Raw genomic sequence first — 22,049 nt, forward strand, 5'->3', positions numbered from 1 at the left:
TATGTATGCAATGTTTTAATGAAGTTGGATTATATGAATTTGTATGGCATTTTTCCTCTTTAAAGTTTGATAGCTGGTTTTACATTAAAAATAACAATTAATGATTAACAGTATTTAAAAAAGTGTTACATATTCATCTTGTGTATGATTATTAAGAGATTGACCACAAAAAATAAATACATAAAAATAAATGTGGTCGGAATGTCGTCTTGCAGTTGCTGAATGTCGCGCAACAACGTTGCTACAGCCCTTTCGCGTCTTACAATTCAACGTTGCTACAATGTCGCGAGCACGTAGACAGAAATGTTGCCACAGTAAAAATGGAACGTGGCAGTGACATTGCCTCAACGTAAATGTGTTTGTTGGGTACATATTGCAGGTCGGCTGACTCGATTTCCTTCTCACACTCAATGCACAGAGACTAGGTACCCAGCATGCACTGCAGCATGACACTTTTGATTGTCACCATTGTTGAGATTCATACACTGATTCTTGATGTCTCTCTTTGTGTTTGAATGATAGGGTAATGTTTCTGACTTATTATTTTATAATTCTTCATAACTGATTATGAGACTGCTGGATCCTATGCTGTGTAATCACAGAGCAATTATGTTTAGAAACTTTAGATTAATAAAACCTCACCAAAAGTGCATACTAAATGATGATTGTGTTATCTTCAATAATAGACCAATATTGCCTGGTTGCAGTCTCTTTTTGGTTTTTCTTGCCATAACAAATGTGCTTTACAAACACAGTTACAGCAGCACCAAAAAAATACAGTGTTATAAAGTCAAGGGTCAAGAGCCCAACTAAAGCAAACACCACTCGCCACGATGGTAACGTCAAACAAAACAATAAAACATCATCATCTAAATCTCTGTTAATTCCCAATAAGCGCTTTTGTAGATGTCTGACAGAAATAAAGTCAGTCTGGTTAATAATGAGTGAAGCTGGTGATTTGTTTATTTCAGTTGATTTCATCGAAGGCTGTGTCTGGAAGTCAGTTGTATGTTTGGAGAAGGTTCTTATAACAGAAATCTGTTAGCTGGACGTGCACTCATGAGCTCATCATGTGAGAGCACTGTGATATCTCTGTGATAGTGTTGAGAAACAGAAAGTAGAATGTCCCCCGGTGACTGATATTTGAACTGCCTCCTCTCAACCTGCTCAACATTTTGAATTCACAATGAGCTCATATATTACTCACACTGTGAGGATCACCAGATGAGAATGGTGTGATGTCACTATGATCATCGCGTGATATCACGTGTTGACTGGGAATGCTGTTTGTGGAGTTGTTTAACCTCTTAACTGTCACCGTCCACCCTGTGGGACGCCTACCTTTACTTCACTATTTTACAATTAAATCCTAATCTAATCATGACAAACTATATATCGTTGGAAAGGTCTAAGACTCCTAAATAGGTATTTTACCACTTTTTCTGTTAAAAAATTATGTAGGAAAAGTAATAGATTAATTTATGACCAGAGGTGTCAAATCCAGGGTCAGAAAGTAAAAGTCCTGCCATGTGTTTATTCCACCCATGAACTCAGCAGCTGATTTCACCAGAGGAGGAACCAACTCATTCCTTTCAAGTCACAAGCAAGTTTCGAGTCAAATCCCAAGACCTCAACGAGTTGAGGTAATTAAGAGATAATTGAGAGACTAATTAAATGTTGATTGTGCATTAGTGATGAACACCTGCTGTTATTGAGAATTACAGAGGATCAGATGTTGATGTTTTATTGGTTAAAATGATGCCACCATCATGGAGATCAGTGTTTGCTTTAGTTGGGCTCTTGACCCTTTTAGTAACTGAGAATGGATTGCTTTTAAGCAATTGAAATATTGCTTCACAACAAACATTTGCACATTGCTGAATTAAAAGCTTGAGGAAGCAGATGAGCTTACACTTTTGGCTTTTATGTCACTTGAATGAACATCATGAAGGTGTCTCTCTTTGGTTTATTTACTGACGTTCAGCCGTTACAGAACTGCAGGAATTTACTATTAAACAAATGCCATCGTAATATTAAATATTGGAAAAATTAAGAATTATATTGCTCAGGCTTTTAGACATGAACATTTATCATACGATCCTCAACAGTGGTGACAATAATTATTCATACTGTGGTGTTACCCAGCATGCATTGCAGCATGAAGCATTTTGTTGATTGTCACCATTGTTGAGATTCATACGCTGGTTCTTGATGTCTGTGTGTGTCTGAGTAGGACTGGAGTTTAAATATTTAAATGCATTAGATTTAAAATTCTTTCTCTATAACTGCTACAGCAGTAAATTCATTGCGCACTGTGGTTTCACAGAGTTGTTTATTCAAAAGCAGAACATAAATTAAAAAAATGAAAAATGTTGTATGTGTATATATATATACACACAGTATATTGGATGCAAACAGGTAAGCACCTGATGATTACCTCATCATATGAAAACAACTAACAGTTGCTCACTGCACAGCACTGATCTCTCCGCTTTACAACAGCACATGCATTGCTACAGAGAGATCTAACACAGGAGTCAAGGGTCAAGAGCCCAACTAAAGCAAACACTGATCTACATGATGGTGGTATCATTTTAACCAATAAAACATCAACATCTGATCCTCTGTGATTCACAGTAACAGCAGGTGTTCATCACTAATGCACAATCATCATTTAATTAGTCTCTCAATTATCTCTTAATTACCTCAACTCATTGAGGTCTTGGGATTTGGTCTCGAAACTTGCTTGTGACTTGAAAGGAATGAGTTGGTTCCTCCTCTGGTGAAATCAGCTGCTGAGTTCATGGGTGGAATAAACACATGGCAGGACTTTACTTTCTGACCCTGGATTTGACACCTCTGTTTATGACAAGAGTGCACCTGAAAAAAATCTACATCATGACATGAATTCTGACCTTTGTCACAGAAAGTCTTCTTAGTTGCCTTTTTCTCTATCACGAATTAGAAATCATAAGAAATTATTTATCAGTAGAAAACTTAAAATTTCAAAATTCATCCTTTGAAACCCATTTTAAAATCAGACATTGCATTACCATGTAAATGGTACATTAAAATCATGTTACAAAATATTTTCATTCATGAATTATAAAAAATTAAGTTTGGATAGTGCACTATAATGTCTCTGTTCAAAACTGTGGGTGACAGTTAAGGGGTTAATCAGATTTTGAGAGATTTATTTATTTTTTTTTTTTATCTTCAGTTCATCTAAGCCTGTTGCTGAAGAAAGTTGTAGTTTGTGTTCTTATGTCTCTTTCTTTCAGTGCTTGTTCACAGCAGGTGTTTGAATGATTCAAAGAATGTTTCAGGAACATCATACTAACCTTTAAATAACATTCTACTAACATTAAGTAAACTGGATATTTTTATGTTCCTGGAATGTTACAAATCAATGTTCCTAATGTTTAATTTTAAATCAAAATTTAGTTGAAATAACGTTTGAGGAACATCATAACTTTTAAAAACGTTCCTCTAACGTCAAGAAAACTGGACATTTTTTATGTTCCCAGAACCAACACTGAATATTTGTTTATGTATGTGTGGCTGAAATTGGCTGGGCTTTAAAAATTTTAAAAATAAAACTTTTGGAATTGCACCTTCCTCTGGATGACCAGACTAAAACAGTTTGAAGTGAGAGCTGTGGTAGGCCTATATTATAATTACTTTTATTTGTCATATATTAAGAGTGAAAAGTTTGTGTCCATCGTTCCATCGGTGGGTGAAGGGCTTCTTGGTTTGACCCATAGAACATAAATAGAGCAAAAGAAAACCACAAGCTGGAGAGCATCTCATGTTGAAGACCTTTATCACACTGACCACAGTGTCAAAAAACCCCTGCACACCCAAAGCACTGCCATTTTTACAGGCAAGACACTTTATCATAATAAAGAAAAAAATAGTCTAAAGAGCAATTACACTCGTGATTTTAAAATTGTTGAAATCAAACGTATGTTTGTTCTTTAAAATATTCTTGTGAACATTCAATCCCAACTATACAGATTCATAATATCACAGTTTCTCCCCATTATATCACAACACTACATCAGAAACTGACATTTCACTTTAGGTTTAGGTTTAGTGTTACATCTCTGTCTAGACTGCCAATCATGTTCTGCTGAATTCAGAAAAGCAAATAGCATATTACCCTTGCTGCCCTATAAAGATGCATTATGATACTTTGACTTTAGCCAGAGAGATAATAATGATGATAATGATCATCAAAATAACACAAACAGTAGAATTTACTGTAAAAACCTGGAATTGTCATTTAAAAAGTGGGATAATTTTTTATGAAAGTAAAATTGTCAAATCAAACATGGAGAATTTGTTGATCATAAAATGTTTTTCAGGCTTTTGTTGAATGTGAGTCACTGAATGAGCAGCTCTTAGTCTTTATTGTCTTCTGCTCACGATGATGTTCATCTTCTGTCTGTCTGTGTTCAGTCTCATGTGTCTCGCTGTGGGTTTCCTGAATAAGTCTGTTTCATCTTTACACTCAAACCAAACTGAGACCCTGAACCTTCACCAGTTTTCTGTGGTTTTGAGCTGGACGGAAAAATGGCAGATCCATCATGCATCAAGAAAAATAAAACACCAACAGCGTTCATTAGAAACGTTTTGACAAAACATTAATCACAGATTAAACATGTAATTTTCAGGTCTTTGAATATCACAATAACACAAATACAATTATTACTTTTCAGACTGAAGCTGGTTTGTAAACTGGGAGTAGTGTTGTCTATGGAAAATAAAATAAATATGACTGGAGAAAGTATTTAGAAAAGTATTTAGAAAACACTGGACTATAAATGAGAACATAAATTATTTTTTGTGCAGTCTTACATATTCAGCCAAGACTTTAAAATATGTTTGAAAACAGCCATTATTTTGTGAAGTAATTTAATGATGCATTAGAAAAAAAAAGAGAGAGAAAAAACAACAACAAAAAAAGTATTTACCTCAGAAATTGTGCGGACATAAAAAGTAAAAGAAAAATACACACATATATGTACACAAGAGTTCCTAAATGTCAGGTCTTTGTTTTTTTGTTGTTTTTTTGTACTGTATATTGCTTGTACAGTCAATGCTGATTCAAAGCAGCTTTAGAGAAAATCATCTGTTAATATCCTAAACCTCATGAGGAAACAGAATCAAGTGATATTACAATCAATCTGCATTTTCTAAATGTTATATGTTTACACAGTATGTGTCTCATTTGGTGCTCAACATTAGTTGAAGACCCTGTATATTGTGAATCATCCATGTCTTTAAATGAATAATTTACATACATTCGCTGCTGTGGCTGGTCAGGCAGTGAGATGATTGACAGCAGCGTATTCACTGTAATCCTGATTATTCCTCAATCTGTCTCTGTCAGGACAGTCTGCTTTCTTCTGGAAATTCACCACAGCATAATTCAGATCCTCAGCAGATGTGATCAAGATCTTACAGTCACCAGTGGGTTCAGATGAATCAGAGGGGTTTGTGGGTAATTGTTTGTGAGTGTCTTTCATCTCCTTGTAATCGCAGCCAGCCTGAGAATGCTATAATAATAATTTAAATATTTGATCAGTTTAACAACACTGGAAATTCCTGTTTTTAAAACATAAGGTAATATAATTCATTCCCATTATTGATAAAAACAAATATTATTTTCCAGTCACAGTAATTCTACTGACCGCTTCACTGTTTGCTGTCTGCGCCTGAGATCTTTTGGATGAGGAATCAGAAACTGTCAAAGACAAGCAAATTAATAGTTTGGTATATCTTTTCACATTCTCATATTTCTGTTTTGCGCATCTTTAGATGTTAGCAACAAAGTCATTTTTATTAAGAAAGAAAAAATGTTCACCATATTTTTTAGGACCTGATATATAAACATGAAACTCAAACATCACTATGAATGATAATGTGCCAGTTTGATTAATGTGGAAAAATGGACAATGTATTTTAAAGAAACTAAATGTGTAGCAGTGAGTAAAGGAACAGGAGTTTTACCGTGTGACTGACGCCTCCTCCAGAGAGTGACGATCACTGACAGAATCAAAGTGAAGATCAGAAGAAGAAGCACAGACACACTGATGATCAGAGAAGAGCCTGAACACACCAGAGATTCACAATCATTATGACAGAAATGGGTTTGTAGTGTTTGTATTTCAGAGTGAGTTTGTACCTGTTACAGGAGGCACAGATGTGATCAGTGGAGATTCAGCTGATGAGAAAGATGATGTTGTTTGGTGTTCATTTCTCTCTGAAACACAGAACAGCAGTGCAAGTAACTGTAAATAAACTGTTTCTCACTCACAGATACTTCACTTCCGTTTTCTCAAAGACGCTGATGTCTTTCACACATAACTGAACCATCAGACACGTTTGCTTTCACACAAAACCACAGACGAATGACTTTTGAGCATCTTGAAGCTCTCAGAAAGACTTAAAACTGTGAATAAAACACAACAGATAATCGCATCAAATGGCATGACGACTATAATAAGAGTATAAAGTGTTAATTTACATACAATAAGCTCATGTCATCTTCAAGTACAGTCAGAAGAAACTGTTGTCCTGACAATATTTATTGAAAAAACTATGAGAACATGTTTTCTCTCATTAGCAAAACAGTGATTATAATAAATCTCACATTTGTCATAGTTTGGTTCAGTAAGCAACGTTGAGACAAGGATGAATGTGAAAGCAGTTTTTATTAACATGATGATGACGGCTGGGAAAATAACCCTGTATTTAGTGAGTAGATAAACTATAAAGAACAAACCGAGGGCTATATATACACACACATAACAAACTAAAACGGAAACAGGTGTGGCAATAATGAAAAACCATGGAAACCAAGAGAAACAAGAAATAAACCAAGGAACAAATGGAATAAAATCTAGGAGTCCATGGAAAATTTCAACACATGATTCCAAAAACTCAGCGCTTAAGTGAAAACATTATGATGATAAAGATTGTATATTTGTGGTTATTGATTCTATCTGCTCTTTCACACTCTTAAAATAAAAGGTTCTACATAGAACTGTAAAGTGTTCTATCAGGCACTTCATAACAGAACCTTTTAGGGGTTTCCAACATTTTATGGATTTAGGTTTAATTCATTTCAATTAAACAGCTCATAAACATTTTATTAGTATAAAATAAATTAAATAACTTATTATAAATCAAATTATTATGCAATCATTTAAGACATTTCACCTTATATAGAACCTCTTCGGCCATTTCTAAGAGTGATAGCATCTACACTTGTTTAGTGTTAGTTCTGTCATTATGTGTGATGTTGATGATCGTCATGAGTTTGAGGGTCTCAGTTACTCACCTTTTATAACGTTCAGATTCACTTCAGTGTAGGAATCTTTTTCTGTAGTTCTATCAACTGCACACTGGTACGTCCCTGAATCCAGATCACTCAGATTTCTGAAGGTCACAGTGAAAACTGCTGCTGTTGTGTCGTCATACAGAGAGAATCTTCCAGAATCAAACCATTTATCTTTCTCTTCAGTCTTGATGAGTTCAGAACACCACTCGCGCTTTACTTTCTCTGGCTTCTTTCCTCTACAAAAAAACTTTGTGTTTTGGGTATATTTCTCCACATATTTGCATCTAATGTTGACTTCACCTCCTGAATATCCAGCCACACTCATGGAGCTCACCACATCTACAACAAATCAGCAGTTGGAACTAAATAAAGGTAAACTTTTTATTAAACTGTTTCTTAAAAATCAATTAAACAACACGAACTGACGTTAAAGTTGTTGTGCTGTTTTTAGTGATTTACTGTGAGTTCAGATTCTCACCAGGAATCATCAGCAGAGTGAAAGTCCAGATGATCTTCATTCTTCTCTCTTATTCAATGATCTTCTCTGTTGTTGTAGATTAAGTTCTTCTGAAGCTCTCGAAGTGTGTTCAGATGAGTTTTAGTGTTTCTTTCCTGGTTACATGTTTAACATGAACTGATGAATGTGACAGAGACGCCCACTTCCTCTGAGAGAGAGAAACTAATGCTCCACACAGGCTTCATTTGACAGTGACATCTGATGGATTAACAAGCAAACAGCTTGACTGATCTATATAATTTATGTCACAGTGAGATCTCAATTACAGGTGAATAGGTTAAACTATAACTGATAGATATCACCACACTAATCCATCTGATTAATCTAAACACAATAAGACAATTATTTACAAGTTTTCTGAAATATTATGTTTAATTATGCAAATGAGTCAGTATCTAATTAAATATGGACCAATTTGCATATGTTTCAAGAACATAAATGTGAACACTGGATGAATCCAGGTTCAAAATTCTTCTTTCATTTTGTTGACATATCCAAGTTTTTAAATGTCAACATAAGAGTTCAAAAACTCTTATTTTGAAATTTAAGAAATTAAATTAGAGATTAAGTGACAACATTTTTGTCACTTAAGGGATTTTGGATTCCTCTTTTTATCACTCATAAATCAGAAAAACTGTCAACAGACAGAAACAACAACAAAAACATGCTCACCATGTTTTAGGAGTAAAATGTTCTAAAATATAATATGCAACTGATATATGAACAAAACTGCTAAAGTGGAGAAAAAAACTAATTTTGAGAAAATGACCTTTAAAGATATACATGTACTCAAAAGTCTGCATACGCTTGGACAATTGGTAATATTCAGGTGCATCTCAATGAATTAGAATGTCATGGAAAAGTTCATTTATTTCAATAATTCAACTAAAATTGTGAAACTCGTGTATTAAATAAATTCAATGCACACAGACTGAAGTAGTTCAAGTCTTTGGTTCTTTTAATTTTGATGATTTTGGCTCACATTTAACAAAAACCCACCAATTCACTATCTCAACAAATTAGAATACTTCATAAGACCAATAAAAAAATAAAAAAATTTTTTAGTGAATTGTTGGCCTTCTGGAAAGTATATTAATTTACTGTATATGTACTCAATACTTGGTAGGGGCTCGTTTTGCTTTAATTAGTGCCTCAATTCAGCGTGGCATCCCAGTCAACATGTGAGATCACACGATGATCACAGTGACATCACACCATTCTCATCTGGTGATCCTCACAGTGTGAGTAATATATGAGCTCATTGTGAATTTAAAATGTTGAGCAGGTTGAGAGGAGGGAGTTAAAATATCAGTCACCGGGGGGACGTTCTACTTCCTGTTTCTCAACACTATCACAGTGATATCACAGTGCTCTCACATGATGAGCTCATGAGTGCAATAGCGTCTGTCTGCGGACTGCAAGAGAGGGGCGTAACTGGAAGGAGGCGTAACTTGAAGAAAGGGGCGTAACCTGCAGTTGTCCGAATCACACAGAACCACGCGAGATGTCAAAACGAGATGTTATTGGCAAGATGGCCACTTGTATATTGACAAGGTGAGAATATTTTTTTTATTTTTTATTTTCTATTTTCATATAGTGGTATTGTTTATGGAGTTAATCATCTTTTAAAACTAAGGTGTAAGCAATATATAATTCAAAAGGTGTAAAGACGCTATCCCCCGGTTTCACAACAAGGCTAGTCAAGAGTAGTCCCAGACTAAAATGCATGTCTGGGCTGTTTTAACTGAAAGCAACTTGAACTGACTGATCTTAAAATAATTGTTTTGTCTCAAGATGCCCATCAGTAGTGTTTTTATCCCAGGCACGTTTATAAAAGCTACTGAAATGTCCTAGTTAAACTATGGCCTAACTTGTGTTGGATAAAAAGGGAGTTACATCAGCAACTACCTCAACATGTAAATGCGGTATTGAGCAGATAAATCACAGAGGTGACTGACTCTTGTCTGGATGTTACAGGGACAGATGAGACACACGAGTGTATATCTGCTGAAGAGTGACTGATGAAGGAATGCTGCCATCAAAGACTCTCAGTGAGTACACTACAGACATCAATAAAACATCTTTTAAATCTTAAATTGTAGTTTATTTTAATTATTGTAATTTCAAACAACTATTACAGCACTTTTCTGATTCTTGATTCCTGTGCATTTGCTGCAGATCTTCTGTGGTGGAGCAGGACCTGCAAGGCAAGGTGACAGCGACATTTGTGGAAAAAAGGGAAAACCTGAAACAAAAGGATAAAGTAAGATCATTTTATTACTTCTAATACAGAGATCAGATGACATTGTGCTGTTAAAATGACTGCTTGTGTATTATGTTTGGGTGTTTTTGTATGATCTGAAATGTCTGCAGGCTGCTGTGAGCGCTGAGGATGGAGAGTCCACAGCAGCATCCTGGAAATGATCCAGTGCCATGAATGAGTCGCTCCATCACTGCACCTGACCTTACTGCCTCATCTGGACCGGATGCTGCTGTGGTCTCTTCATCATCAGTGACCCCAGAGCCAGCGAGAACATCTAGAGAAAGACCAAAAGACATCGAGGATGTGACATTGGTCAAGTTTATTCTGCTGGTCTCTGTTCATACAATGAAGGCTGACTTTCAGAAGCTTCACAAGCATCATTAAAAAATAGTCATGAAGCTTTTATCGAAAGTGATTTCCAGTGCTGTTATTACAGGGACCTACAATCCTCTGGATCAACCTGGAGAAAAGAGCCTTGCTGAAAGACACACCGATGGTGACGAGCCAGCAACCTTCTGCTCACCAGTTCAGTGGTTTAGCCCACTACAGAAGTAATAAAGCTACAACTAAAAAAAAATGCATGTAATTGTAAACATGAAATAAAATTAGGCAAGAAATGGAAAGCTGACAACATGAATTGTAAATGTTTAACTCTGTTTAAATGTTTTACAGGTAGTGGTGCTCATGGAGAGCAGGCACACGAATGTTTGGAGCAGACACAGATTGTCCTGCACATGTTCTCCTGCTCTTGCCTCAAGGTTGTGTGGTTCAGGGGCATCATCATGGTCTTCCTCATCCTCTGGGTCAACGATGTCCTCATTGAGAAGAGCAAGATTGTGAAGCACAGCGCAGCTGCAGAATTGACACATCTGTGTTGAGATGGCAGTAGGATGTGGGTTCACCGTCTGTAAAAACATGATTGTTAGAACAATAAGTTTGAATGAAGCTTTGTTTCATCTGTTGTTGACTTGTATATTGTATGTATTTATTGTAATGCTTCCTTTTATTCATTCTTATACTTATTTATTCATGTTTCTTATTGTTGTCATTAAATAAAATATATTTTATTAATTAATGTATTAATTGCTTGACTGAAAATTGATGTATTCACATCGACTGCATTTGTTCAACTAGTGTATATTCATGTATAGCCATGTCACGACAAAAATTACATTTTGCTTGTTTTACTTGTTTGTCATTTTAAGTAAAAAAAAAGTAATAATTATTGGTTAGCACTTATCATTATTATTGCGTGTAAGCATTGGGGTGGGCAAATGATGCAATTCATTCTGGCGTAATCATAATTTTTAAGTAGAAATACTTACATTTTTAGAGTATAAAATCAACAGTCTTCTCCAAAGGCGAGATCTTCGAGCAGCTGCCCGACATATCCTTTGTGCTGACATCTCAAATGCTGAGGAAAACCGCACTAGATAGTTGAGTTAGTGATGATATGAGGTGTTAGTGCACCTGTCCCTCTTTTTTTATTATTGCCGAACTTATTACATAAAAGATCAGGGAAAGATGGTTGTATCTAACAATGAACAATCATAAATGGCATAAAACGGTAAACAAAAATTGAATGCGTTCATCACAGTATGAGATAATATACACAGAAAAAAAGCACAGTGACGAGGTTAAATATCTTTGAATAATTCATCATGACGATTTTTTTTAGAAGCGAGGGATGAAACAAGAAAGTTAAATTCAACAAGACAAAAGAAAACATGAGATTTAAGCCACTTTTGCTTGTGGATGATAAAATAATTAAAATATTCAAGAGATAACAATTTTGGGTTTTTGTAATAAAAATAAAATAAAAAATGCTTTAAGAATAAAACTGTGGATCACATTAGTGGAGTTACAAATATAAGAACTTAAATCAACACAAAATGTATTGACTACTACAATCACAAAATAAAAGGGCAGCTGTTTCTTCAACAAGACCACAAAATGAGCAAATTTCATCATTATCAAGATACTTAGAGATAGATGAATTAAACCTGTCACTCATATCTTTTGTTGCGCTTGTTATAACGTCTTAGGTCACGTGATAACGTCAACATAACGGATGATATCCAAATCGCATTCATACTTAACGCATTCAGGCTGTAGAGTATGTACTCTTTTAGCGCTCGTTAAGTAAGTACCTATTGAAGAAAGTATGCGGTTTCGGACGCAGCCCGACAACATCTCGTTTTGACATCTCGCGTGGTTCTGTGTGATTTGGACAACTTCAAGTTACGCCCCCTTCTTCAAGTTACGCCTCCTTCCAGTTACGCCACTCTCTTGCAGTCTGCAGACAGACCCTTCTCCATGAGTGCACGCCCAGCTAACAGATTTCTGTTATAAGAACCTTCTTCAAACATACAACTGACTTCCAGACACAGCCTTCGATGAAATCAACTGAAATAAAAGAATACATTAAATCTCTCATGATCTCAGCAGAGAATGATTAAACAACTCCACAAACAGCATCACCGGCTCCACTCATTACTAACCAGACTGACTTTATTTCTGACATCTACAAAGCGCTTACTGAGAATTAGATGCTGTATTGTTTTGTTTGATGTTACCATCAAAGTGATTAGTGTTTGCTTTAGTTGGGATCTTGACCCTTGATTTTATAACATGATGTTTTTGGGGGGCATATGTAACTATGTTTGTAAAGAACATTTGTTATGGCAAGGGATCCCAAAAAGACACTGCAACCAGGTGATATTGGTTTGATGTTTGAATTCAGCATGCAGTTTTTGTGTTATTAGATTTATCAGACTAAACATTTTAATTATTATAGCAGCTTTTTGATTCTACAACATAGGATCAAGCAGTATAATAATTTATGAAGGATTTTAAAAGCATGATAAGTCACAAACATTTTGAACTATGGTATCATTTAAAAACATAGAGAAACATCAATAATCAGTGTATAAATCTCAACAATGGTGACAATCAAAAGCTTCATGCTGCACTGCATGCTGGGTATCTAGTCTCTGTGCAGTGAGTGCAGTTTGACCTTACAGTGTGACCATAGTATGAGCTCACATTGAGGGCGCTGTGAGTTCACTGTTACCTCACACTGTGACCTCATCACGAGTATCCTGTGAGATCAGGGTGAGATCACTATGAGATCAAATTGTTGACTGGGATGGAGGTGATCAGTTTGTGGCACTGCTGAGGTGGTATGGAAGCCCAGGTTGCTTTGATAGCAGCCTTCAGGTCATCTGCATTGTTGGGTCTGGTGTCTCTCATCTTCCTCTTGACAATACCCCATAGATTCTCTCTGGGGTTCAGGTCTGGTGAGTTTGCTGGCCAATCAAGCACACAAACACCATGGTCATTGAACCAGCTTTTGGTACCTTTGGAAGTGTGGGCAGGTGGCAAGTCCTGCTGGAAAATGAAATCAGCATCTCCATAAAGCTTGTCAACAGAAGGAAGCATGAAGTGCTCTAAAATTTCCTGGTAGATGGCTGCGTTGACTTTGGACTTCAGAAAACACAGTGGACCAACACCAGCAGATGACATGGCAGCCCAAATCATCACAGACAGTGGAAACTTCACACTGGACTTCAAGCAACATGGATTCCGTGCCTCTCCACTCTTCCTCCAGATTCTGGGACCTTAATTTCCAAATGAAATGCAAAATTTACTTTCATCTGAAAAGAGGACTTTGGACCACAGTCCAGTTCTTTTTCTCCACAGCCCAGGTAAGACGCTTCTGAAGTTGTTTCTGGTTCAGAAGTGGCTTGGTAGCCCTTTTCCTGAAGACGTCTGAGCGTGGTGACTCTTGATGCACTGACTCCAGCTTCAGTCCACTCCTTGTGAAGCTCTCCCAAGTGTTTGAATCAGCTTTGCTTGACAGTATTCTCAAGCTTGCAGTCATCCCTGTTGCTTGTGCACCTTTTCCTACCCAAATTACAGTCAACTTTGCATTTAATATGCTTTGATACAGCACTCTGTAAACAGCCACACCTTTCAGTAATGACCCTCTGTGACTTACCCTCTTTGTGGAGGGCGTCAATGATCGTCTTCTGGATCATTGCCAATTCAGCAGTATTCTCCATTATTGTGGTTTCAAAGAACAAGAGATACCTGGAATTCATACTAATCTAATATTCTGAGATACTGATTTTTGACGTTCATGAGCTGTAAGTTTTAATCATCAAAATTAAAACCAAAAAAAACTTTTGAGATGTTTTACTTTACATGCAATGAATTTAAGATATATGAAAGTTTAACTTTTTGAAATAACTTACAAGAAAAAAATGAACGTTTTCATGACATTCTAATTTATTGAGATGCACCTGTATGTTCCATGTTTTAAAGAAAACATGAGTGATCAGGCAAAATACATTTCTTTTATTTCTTATGGGGTTCATATTTAACTACAAGTTATAACTAGAATCACACAATCAGAAAACAAAACATGGCAACAAAGAAAAAAATGAAATGACCCCTGTTCAAAAGTCTGCACACCCTTAGTTCTTAATACTGTGTATTGCCCCCTTTAGCATCAGTTAGAGCATGCAGTCTTTTATAATAGTTGTCTACGAGGCCCTGAATTCTTGCAGATGGTAGCTGCCCATTCTTCTTGGCAAAATGTCCGCAGGTCATGCAAAGTCTTTGGTCGAACAGCATGCTTGAGATATCCCCAGAGTGGCTCAATGATATTAAGGTCATGAGACTGTGATGGCCACTCCAGAACCTTCACTTTCTCTGCTGTAACCACTGGAGGATCAACGTGGCCTTGTGCTTAGGGTCATTGTCATGCTGGAAAGTCCAAGAGCGTCCCATGCCCAGCTTTCGTGCAGAAGAATGCAAATTGTCTGCCATTATTTTCTGATAATATGCTGCATTCATCTTACCATCAAATTTTATAAGATTCCCAGTGCCTATAGAGCTCACACACCCAAAAAAGCATCAGTGAGCCAGCACCATACTTCACTGTGGGGATGGTATTCTTTTCACTATAGGCCTTGTTGACTCCTCTCCAAACATAGCGCTTATTGTTGTGATCATAAAGCTCTATTTTGGTCTCAGTGTGCCAGAAGCTGTGAGGTGTCAATGTGTTGTTGAGTATATTGTCACGGGCTTTTTTGTGGCATTGGTGTAGTAAAGGCTTCTTTCTGGCAACTTGACCATGTAGCTCATTTTTGTTCAAGTACCATGGTATTGCTCCTTGAAACAACCGCACCGTATATTTCCAGAGCAGCCTGTATTTCTGTTGAGGTTACATGTGTGTTTTTCTTTGTATCCCAAACAATTTTTCTGGCAGCTGTGGCTGAAATCTTTCTTGGTCTAACTGACCTTGGCTTGGTATCAATAGATCCATGAATTTTTCACTTCTTATAAGTGACTGAACAGTACTGACGGGCATTTTGAAGGCTCTGCATACCTTTTTATATAATTTTCCTTCTTTATAAAGTTCCACTACCTTGTTATGTAGGTATTTTGTTCTGCTCCCAATGGCTCAGTTTCTAGACTGTTCAGTGCATCGACTTGAGAGCCAACAAACTCAATGACCATTTATACACAGACACTAATAGCAATTTAAAAAGCCACAGGTGTGGGAAATTAACTTTTAACTGCCATTTAAATGTGTGTGTGTCACCCTGTGTGTCTGTAACAAGGCAAAACATTCAAAAGTATGTAAACTTTTGATCAGGGCCATTTGAGTATTTTCTGTTATCATTATAATTTAAAGTGAAACCAAACAACTATGTGGAAATAAATGGCTTCATATGATCTCTATCACTCATATATTCAAAATCAATGCCAAAATTTCACCATTTCTGCCAGGGTATGCAAACTTTTGAGCACAACTGTACATTATAATTGAAGCAAATATAGTGAAATAAAATAACAAATGTTTGCATCTTTTCTTTCCACTAGTCTGAAATAAGATGTTATGGAGGGAAAATAGACCAAAATTGAGAAGCGCATGAGAAAAACAATGGTTTAGGCTTGTAGCGCCTTAAGACTTAATTTAACTTTTGCTAATAATTCAAACCTACTTTAAACATATCATAGCATAGCAACATATATGTGTCATGTGTTTTCCCTATATGAGATCAAAAACTGCTAGAAACCACAAACCATGAGTCAGAGGAGAGTCGCTGCTCAGCAGATGTTCAGCACCACGGACAGCAGCCGAGATTCATCACAAACACAGTCTGTCCAGATGAGCTCCTCTTCTCATCGACATGAAATTCAGAAACATCCTGTAATGCTGAATAACTGACCTTGAACATGTCTGGATTCTTTAAAGTTGATTTATAAAATGGACTTGGCAGTCTGCGGGCAGAAGTGAGGCAGGGACAAGGGGAGATAAGACACTCTTTCCCTGGTGCTATACAAAGCCCACAAACTGCCAGAATGTCAATATCCCAAGTATTCCCATCTCCAAGGTGCGGAGTGGCTTGTTACCGCCTCAGCAACCTTCAGCAGCAGTATAAGTAGCACTCCATCATCTGATGAGCGAAAGGATGTGGGCTGGGAGAATTAAAAATAGAAAATACCCATTGTAGCTCTACTCATTGTTTTCCAGTCCTGGACCCACACTGTAAAAAATTGCTGTAAAAAAAAGGCCATATTCTGACAGTTACATCCAGTTTTTTCATTACAACAGTAAAATCCCGTAAAAAACAATGAATTCTGGGTAATATTTGTTGTTTTCAAGAAAGTATCCTTCTGCAGTCCTGTGAAGTAACAGTGCTCAGAGTCGACACTCAGAGGCTGTGTTTCAAATCAAACCCTACACCCTCATTCACTATTCCCTACATGAGTTTACTAATATAGTCCACCTGACAGAGAGAATAAACACTAATGAGTGAATTCAGCCAATGATGAACAGCTGCTGTGAACAAGCAGAATCACTGGAGAAAAGAGAAAAATGAAACCGCAACTGACTTCAGACACAGCCTTAGATGAAATCAACTGAAATAAAACAGCAGAGGATGATTAAACAACTCCACAAACAGCATCACCGACTTCACACATCAAAGTCTGACTTTATTTCTGCCATATATCTACAAATTACTTGAGAATTAATAGACATTTAGATGCTTTATTGAAAATGTTTCGCTTGACCTCACCGTTATGGCGATCAGCGTTTGCTTTCGTTGGGCCCTTGACCCTTGACTTTGTAATAGATTTTTTTTTGTTGCTATAATGGTGTTTATAAAACACCTTTGTTATAGCAACAAAATCCAAAAAAAAAAATTGTGAGAAATATGTTTGCATTGTAATAATCATGAAGCAGTTCTCACTGGTCTCATTCAGACTTTAATGAAGTGCTTTCTTTTTTTTGGATCGTTTCATGTTATGTGCTATATGATACTACAAAATAACAATCTATTATGACAAACTGTTAAACTTCTTATGCACAAAACATTCAGTACAACAGCCTTATTCAGACATAATACAGACATCAAGAATCAACATATGAATCTCAACAATGGTGAGTAAAAAGCTTCATGCTGCAATGCATGCTGGGTACCAGTACAGTACAAAACTCATCCATGACTCCCAGCATGCATTGCGACATGAATAAATTATGCCACTGAATTGTCCACTTATTTTCTCTAATTCTTTCAATGTGCTTTTATAATTGCTTTTGTTTGTGTGTTAAGTTATATTAGCATGTTTTGTGATGTTCAGAGTTGATCTGTTTATTTATTTTGGTTGATAGTCACCATTGTTGAGATTCATACACTGATTCTTGATGTGTGTGTTTCATAGCACTTTAAAGCTTTTTTTTTTAACTTCATTTAAAACTGAGGATTTTGATGTGGGGTTTAAAGGGTTAAAGATGTAAGATGAAAAAAAAACAGCAATAAACTGTATTTAATTTACGGCAACAAACTGTAGAAAAACAGTTACTTACTGGCAACCGTGCTGCCAGTAGATTACCATTAATTCAAAGAAAAAACAGCAATTTACTGTAAAACGTAACAGTCAGATTAACCAAACTAAAAAAGTTATTTTTACTGAAATATTAGTGAAGGTCCACAGAAAACAGTTATGCAAAGTCATGAACTGATAAGGAGAGTAAATATTAAACTGAACTGTATTAATGTGTTTTTGTACAAGAGAGATTTGTTAGTTTAATGTAGTTTTGTGGGTCACCATTGTGCTGGAGAGTAGAGCTTGTGCTTCAGTCAATGATGAGCCACAAACATTGATGTTCTGCTGCTGATGATCTTTTTGTTAAGTACTCCAGCATATACATGTGTTATAGCTGTTGATGAACTGAAATGATTTGAGTTAAATACATGTTTTTAGTTATTTAAAGTGTTTGCAGTTTTATAATAAGAAATATTTCTTCTCACTGCAGTCAAATTATATAAGTTCACATTACTAATACCGTATGAATTCTAATATTTGAAACTTGAACTGTTTGAAGCAATTGACGCAGAGTTAATTTCCATGGTAGTATAACAGCACTGTAAAAAATATATTTGTTTCAAAATATTACATGCAATATTATTAATTAAATTCAACACATTAAAATTAATTAGAATTAATCAAATGAAATGCTAACAACCATTCAAAATGAGTAAAATAGCATGAAAAAATTAAGTAAAATTCAAACAAAAATATTCGTTTCATTGGACAAAAAACACTATGCTAATGATACTATGTTATGCATGTCAGGCCAGTAGTTGGCGATCAAGAAACTGCGCAAAAACGTAATATGCATGCACATGACGTCACCTTTTTCGCAAATTCATGTTTTTGTTGTTTACATGGAGATGATACAGGCATCTTGTTCAAAAGCTTGTGTTTCTAGGCCCCCAAAACTGAATTATTGAAGACACCTGATGTTAACACAGAATCACTGAATGAGAAAATCATGTTTTACCATTGGGTCACCATCACGGTGGTCAATGTTTGCTTTAGTTGGGCTCTTGACCCTTGACTCTTTAACATTAGATTTTGTTTGGCTGCTGTTATAGAGTTAAACAACAGTTAGACAAGCCAAACGAGAAGGTGGTTTGGTGGCGTTGACTATGTATTGTCATCATCATTTGACCTGAATCTCTGAATTCTTTTAGAGCTTAAAATGGCCAATTCATGCTCAAACCCTATTCACGTGCCAAGTATTCAGGTCTCTGTATTCATTTAGTTAACAACTATATTGAGTCAACATATTACCTTAAAATGAATAACGAGCAGTCTACTTGATTACGTACATGCTTGTAACTTAACCACATGCTTTATAGGCTTTTTTTTCTCAGTACTATGTTGTTTGAGTAAAGTTTACAAACCGTGACTGATTGAAATGTACTTGAGTATTGTAGGCCCAGTCAACAATTTGATCTCACAGTGATGTCACCATGAGCTCACAGGATACTCGTGATGAGGTCACAATGTGAGGTAACAGTGAGCTAAAAGTGTAACCTCACAGCGCCCTCACTGTGTGCTCATACTAATGTGAGGTCAAAGTGCACTCAATGCACAGAGACTAGGTACCCAGCATGCATTGCAGCATGAAGCTTTTTATTGTCACCATTGTTGAGATTCATACACTGATTCTTGATGACTCTCTTTGTGTTTAAATGACACAGTATTTCAGAATGTTTGTGTCTTATCATGCTTTTAAAATCCTTCATAAACAATTATGACACTGCTGGGTCCTATACTGTATAATCACAAAGCTATTATAAAAACTTTAGATTAATAACTTCTCACAAAGACTGCAATCTTGGTGACGGTTGCGCTGTTATCATCAGTAGCAAACCAATATCACCTGGTTGCAGTCTCTTTTTTGGTTTTCCTTGCTATAACATTCCGTGCTTTTCAAACACAGTTACAACAGCCCCAAAAAATATAGTGTCATAAAGTCAAGGGTCAGGAGCCCAACTAAAGCAAACACTAATCACTTTGATGGTAACGTCAAACAAAACAATAAAACATCATCATCTAAATCTGTTAATTCTCAATAAGCGCTTTTGTAGATGTCTGACAGAAATAAGAACCCCGCTCATCTTTCTGAGTTCACAATGAGTTCATATATTACTCACACTGTGAGCATCACCGTATGAGAATGGTGTGATGTCACTGTGATCATTGCGTGAGCTAACGTGTTGACTGGGGGGTAAACTTAAAGTAGTTAAGTAGAAATTACTCATCAGACTCTACCTGGCCACGTTAAATTGACTTATTTCCTTTACTGATTTTAGATAACTTAGTTAAGTAGATTTTACTTAATTCCTTATTTAAGTTTTACTTAAAAAATATGATGCGTGCAAAAGAAAAATTAAGTAAATTTAACTTCTTATTTTGTTCAGTGCAGTTTTAAAAAAGGGAAATAGTGTGTCGAAATAGTGTACCGTTCTCCTCTGGCTAGACGAGACCAGCAGTTTAATTCTAGGTTGCAACAAAGTCAGAATGTGAAGAGGACTCATCTGGTTCCCGTGGTCTTGTCCCGATGGCCGTCCAGATGACAAAACACTGTGCTGTCATTTAAACAGCATCAGACTTCAAAAGTCATAAGAATATGTTTAAAATATACAGCAAAGGAGCATCACTGAATGACTGTAAGTAACAAAAATACTTAATGCCAAAGACAAGGTGAAAAAGGCTGGTCAGGCAGTGAGATGACTGATAGCAGCGTATTCACTGTAATCCTGATTATTCCTCAATCTGTCTCTGTCAGGACAGTCTGCTTTCTTGTGGAAATTCACTACGGCGTAATTCAGATCCTCAGCAGATGTGATCAAGATATTAGAGTCACCAGTGGCTTTCTGAACTGTAGAGTAAACACAGTCAGGAGAAACAGAGGGGTTTGTGGGTAATTGTTTCTGAGTGTCTTTAATGTTCTCATAATCGCAACCAGTGTGAGAAACCTGCAGAGAGACAGAGAAGTTATTTACAACAAGATTTACATGAGGGTAGACATCAGAATTCATTCTCATTATGAATAAAAATCAACTGCTGAACTAACCACTTCATGTTTTCCTGCTCCAGTCTGAGACGAATCATTGCCTACCAAAACAAGAGTCTTAAATTAATAATAGGATTTCACATTTCTACCATTTTGAAGGACAACAATTTCACATCTTACTTTAGCAATGAGATTAGATATTTTTTTTATATAAACCAAAAATCTACAGATCACCCATCTTTTTTATAGGAGACAAGTAAGGCCTATGCCAGAGGTTTAATTATTTCATTTTCAGTTAATATGAAACAGAAAAAACAAGAGAAGCAGGAAGTACTAGAAAAAGATTTAGCGAAGAAAGAGGAAGTGTGTTTTAAATCTCCTTTTCCCATATTACTGAATGAGATTACAGCTCTCAGATCCACATTGGACTCTCTTCTGACACAAAATGCTGAGAAAAAAAAGGTTAAATATGTTAAGCAAAAGTATTATGAACACGGAGACAAACCAGGAAAGTATATCTTACCAAGAAGAGATCTGTCTCTCAATACATTACATCTATCACTGGCTCTAATGGTAGTCAGTATTATGATAACAAAATAATAAATAATTGTTTTAAAGACTTTTACACTGATCTTTATACCTCAGAATGAACTAATACATCATCAAGGGCAATGGATGATTTTTTTCTTTAGTATTAGTCTGCCAACGATTACAGAAGAGCAAAGATTTATTCTCAATACTCCTATTAATCGAGAGGAGGTGTTGAATGCAACAAAGATGCTACAAAATGGGAAAGCCCCAGGACCTGATGGTCTTAATAGTGAGTTTTATAAAGAGTTTAATGATGTGTTGTTAAACCCAATGTTTGAGATGTTTAAAGACTCACTGTCGGGTAAAGGCCTGCCTCAAACATTGCAAGACGCAAACATATCAGTTATCCTTAAAAAGGGGAAACCTCCAGAATCCTGCTCATCATACAGACCTACAGCCTTACTGAATGTCGATCGCAAAGTAATGGCAAAAATTTGGGCTG

General features: G+C 36.2%; 2 protein-coding genes across 3 annotated transcripts in view; both read right to left on the minus strand.

The window, feature by feature from the left end:
* Nucleotides 1–5,054: 5,054 nt before the first annotated feature.
* On the minus strand, nucleotides 5,055–8,078 carry LOC131536571 (CMRF35-like molecule 2). The gene is made up of 6 exons (XM_058769604.1): nucleotides 7,827–8,078; nucleotides 7,349–7,687; nucleotides 6,191–6,268; nucleotides 6,016–6,114; nucleotides 5,697–5,749; nucleotides 5,055–5,561 (listed from the first exon to the last, which is right to left on the minus strand). Exons 1-6 carry the CDS (start codon nucleotides 7,864–7,866, stop codon nucleotides 5,325–5,327), a joined length of 846 nt encoding a protein of 281 aa, XP_058625587.1. The 5' UTR covers nucleotides 7,867–8,078; the 3' UTR covers nucleotides 5,055–5,324.
* An 8,544-nt stretch (nucleotides 8,079–16,622) lies between these two features.
* The window catches only part of LOC131538316 (CMRF35-like molecule 2), an 88,535-nt gene continuing 83,108 nt past the window's right edge, over nucleotides 16,623–22,049 (minus strand). For both annotated transcript variants that reach the window (XM_058772135.1, XM_058772144.1), the window contains exons 5-6: nucleotides 21,077–21,117; nucleotides 16,623–20,978 (exon numbers count right to left, since the gene is read on the minus strand). In XM_058772135.1, coding sequence (XP_058628118.1) covers nucleotides 20,718–20,978; nucleotides 21,077–21,117 — 302 coding nt within the window. In that variant the 3' untranslated portion in view covers nucleotides 16,623–20,717. The remainder of the gene's footprint in view (nucleotides 20,979–21,076; nucleotides 21,118–22,049) is intronic.

This window comes from Onychostoma macrolepis, chromosome 01 (assembly GCF_012432095.1).
Source record: "Onychostoma macrolepis isolate SWU-2019 chromosome 01, ASM1243209v1, whole genome shotgun sequence".
NCBI classification, from domain to species: domain Eukaryota; kingdom Metazoa; phylum Chordata; class Actinopteri; order Cypriniformes; family Cyprinidae; genus Onychostoma; species Onychostoma macrolepis.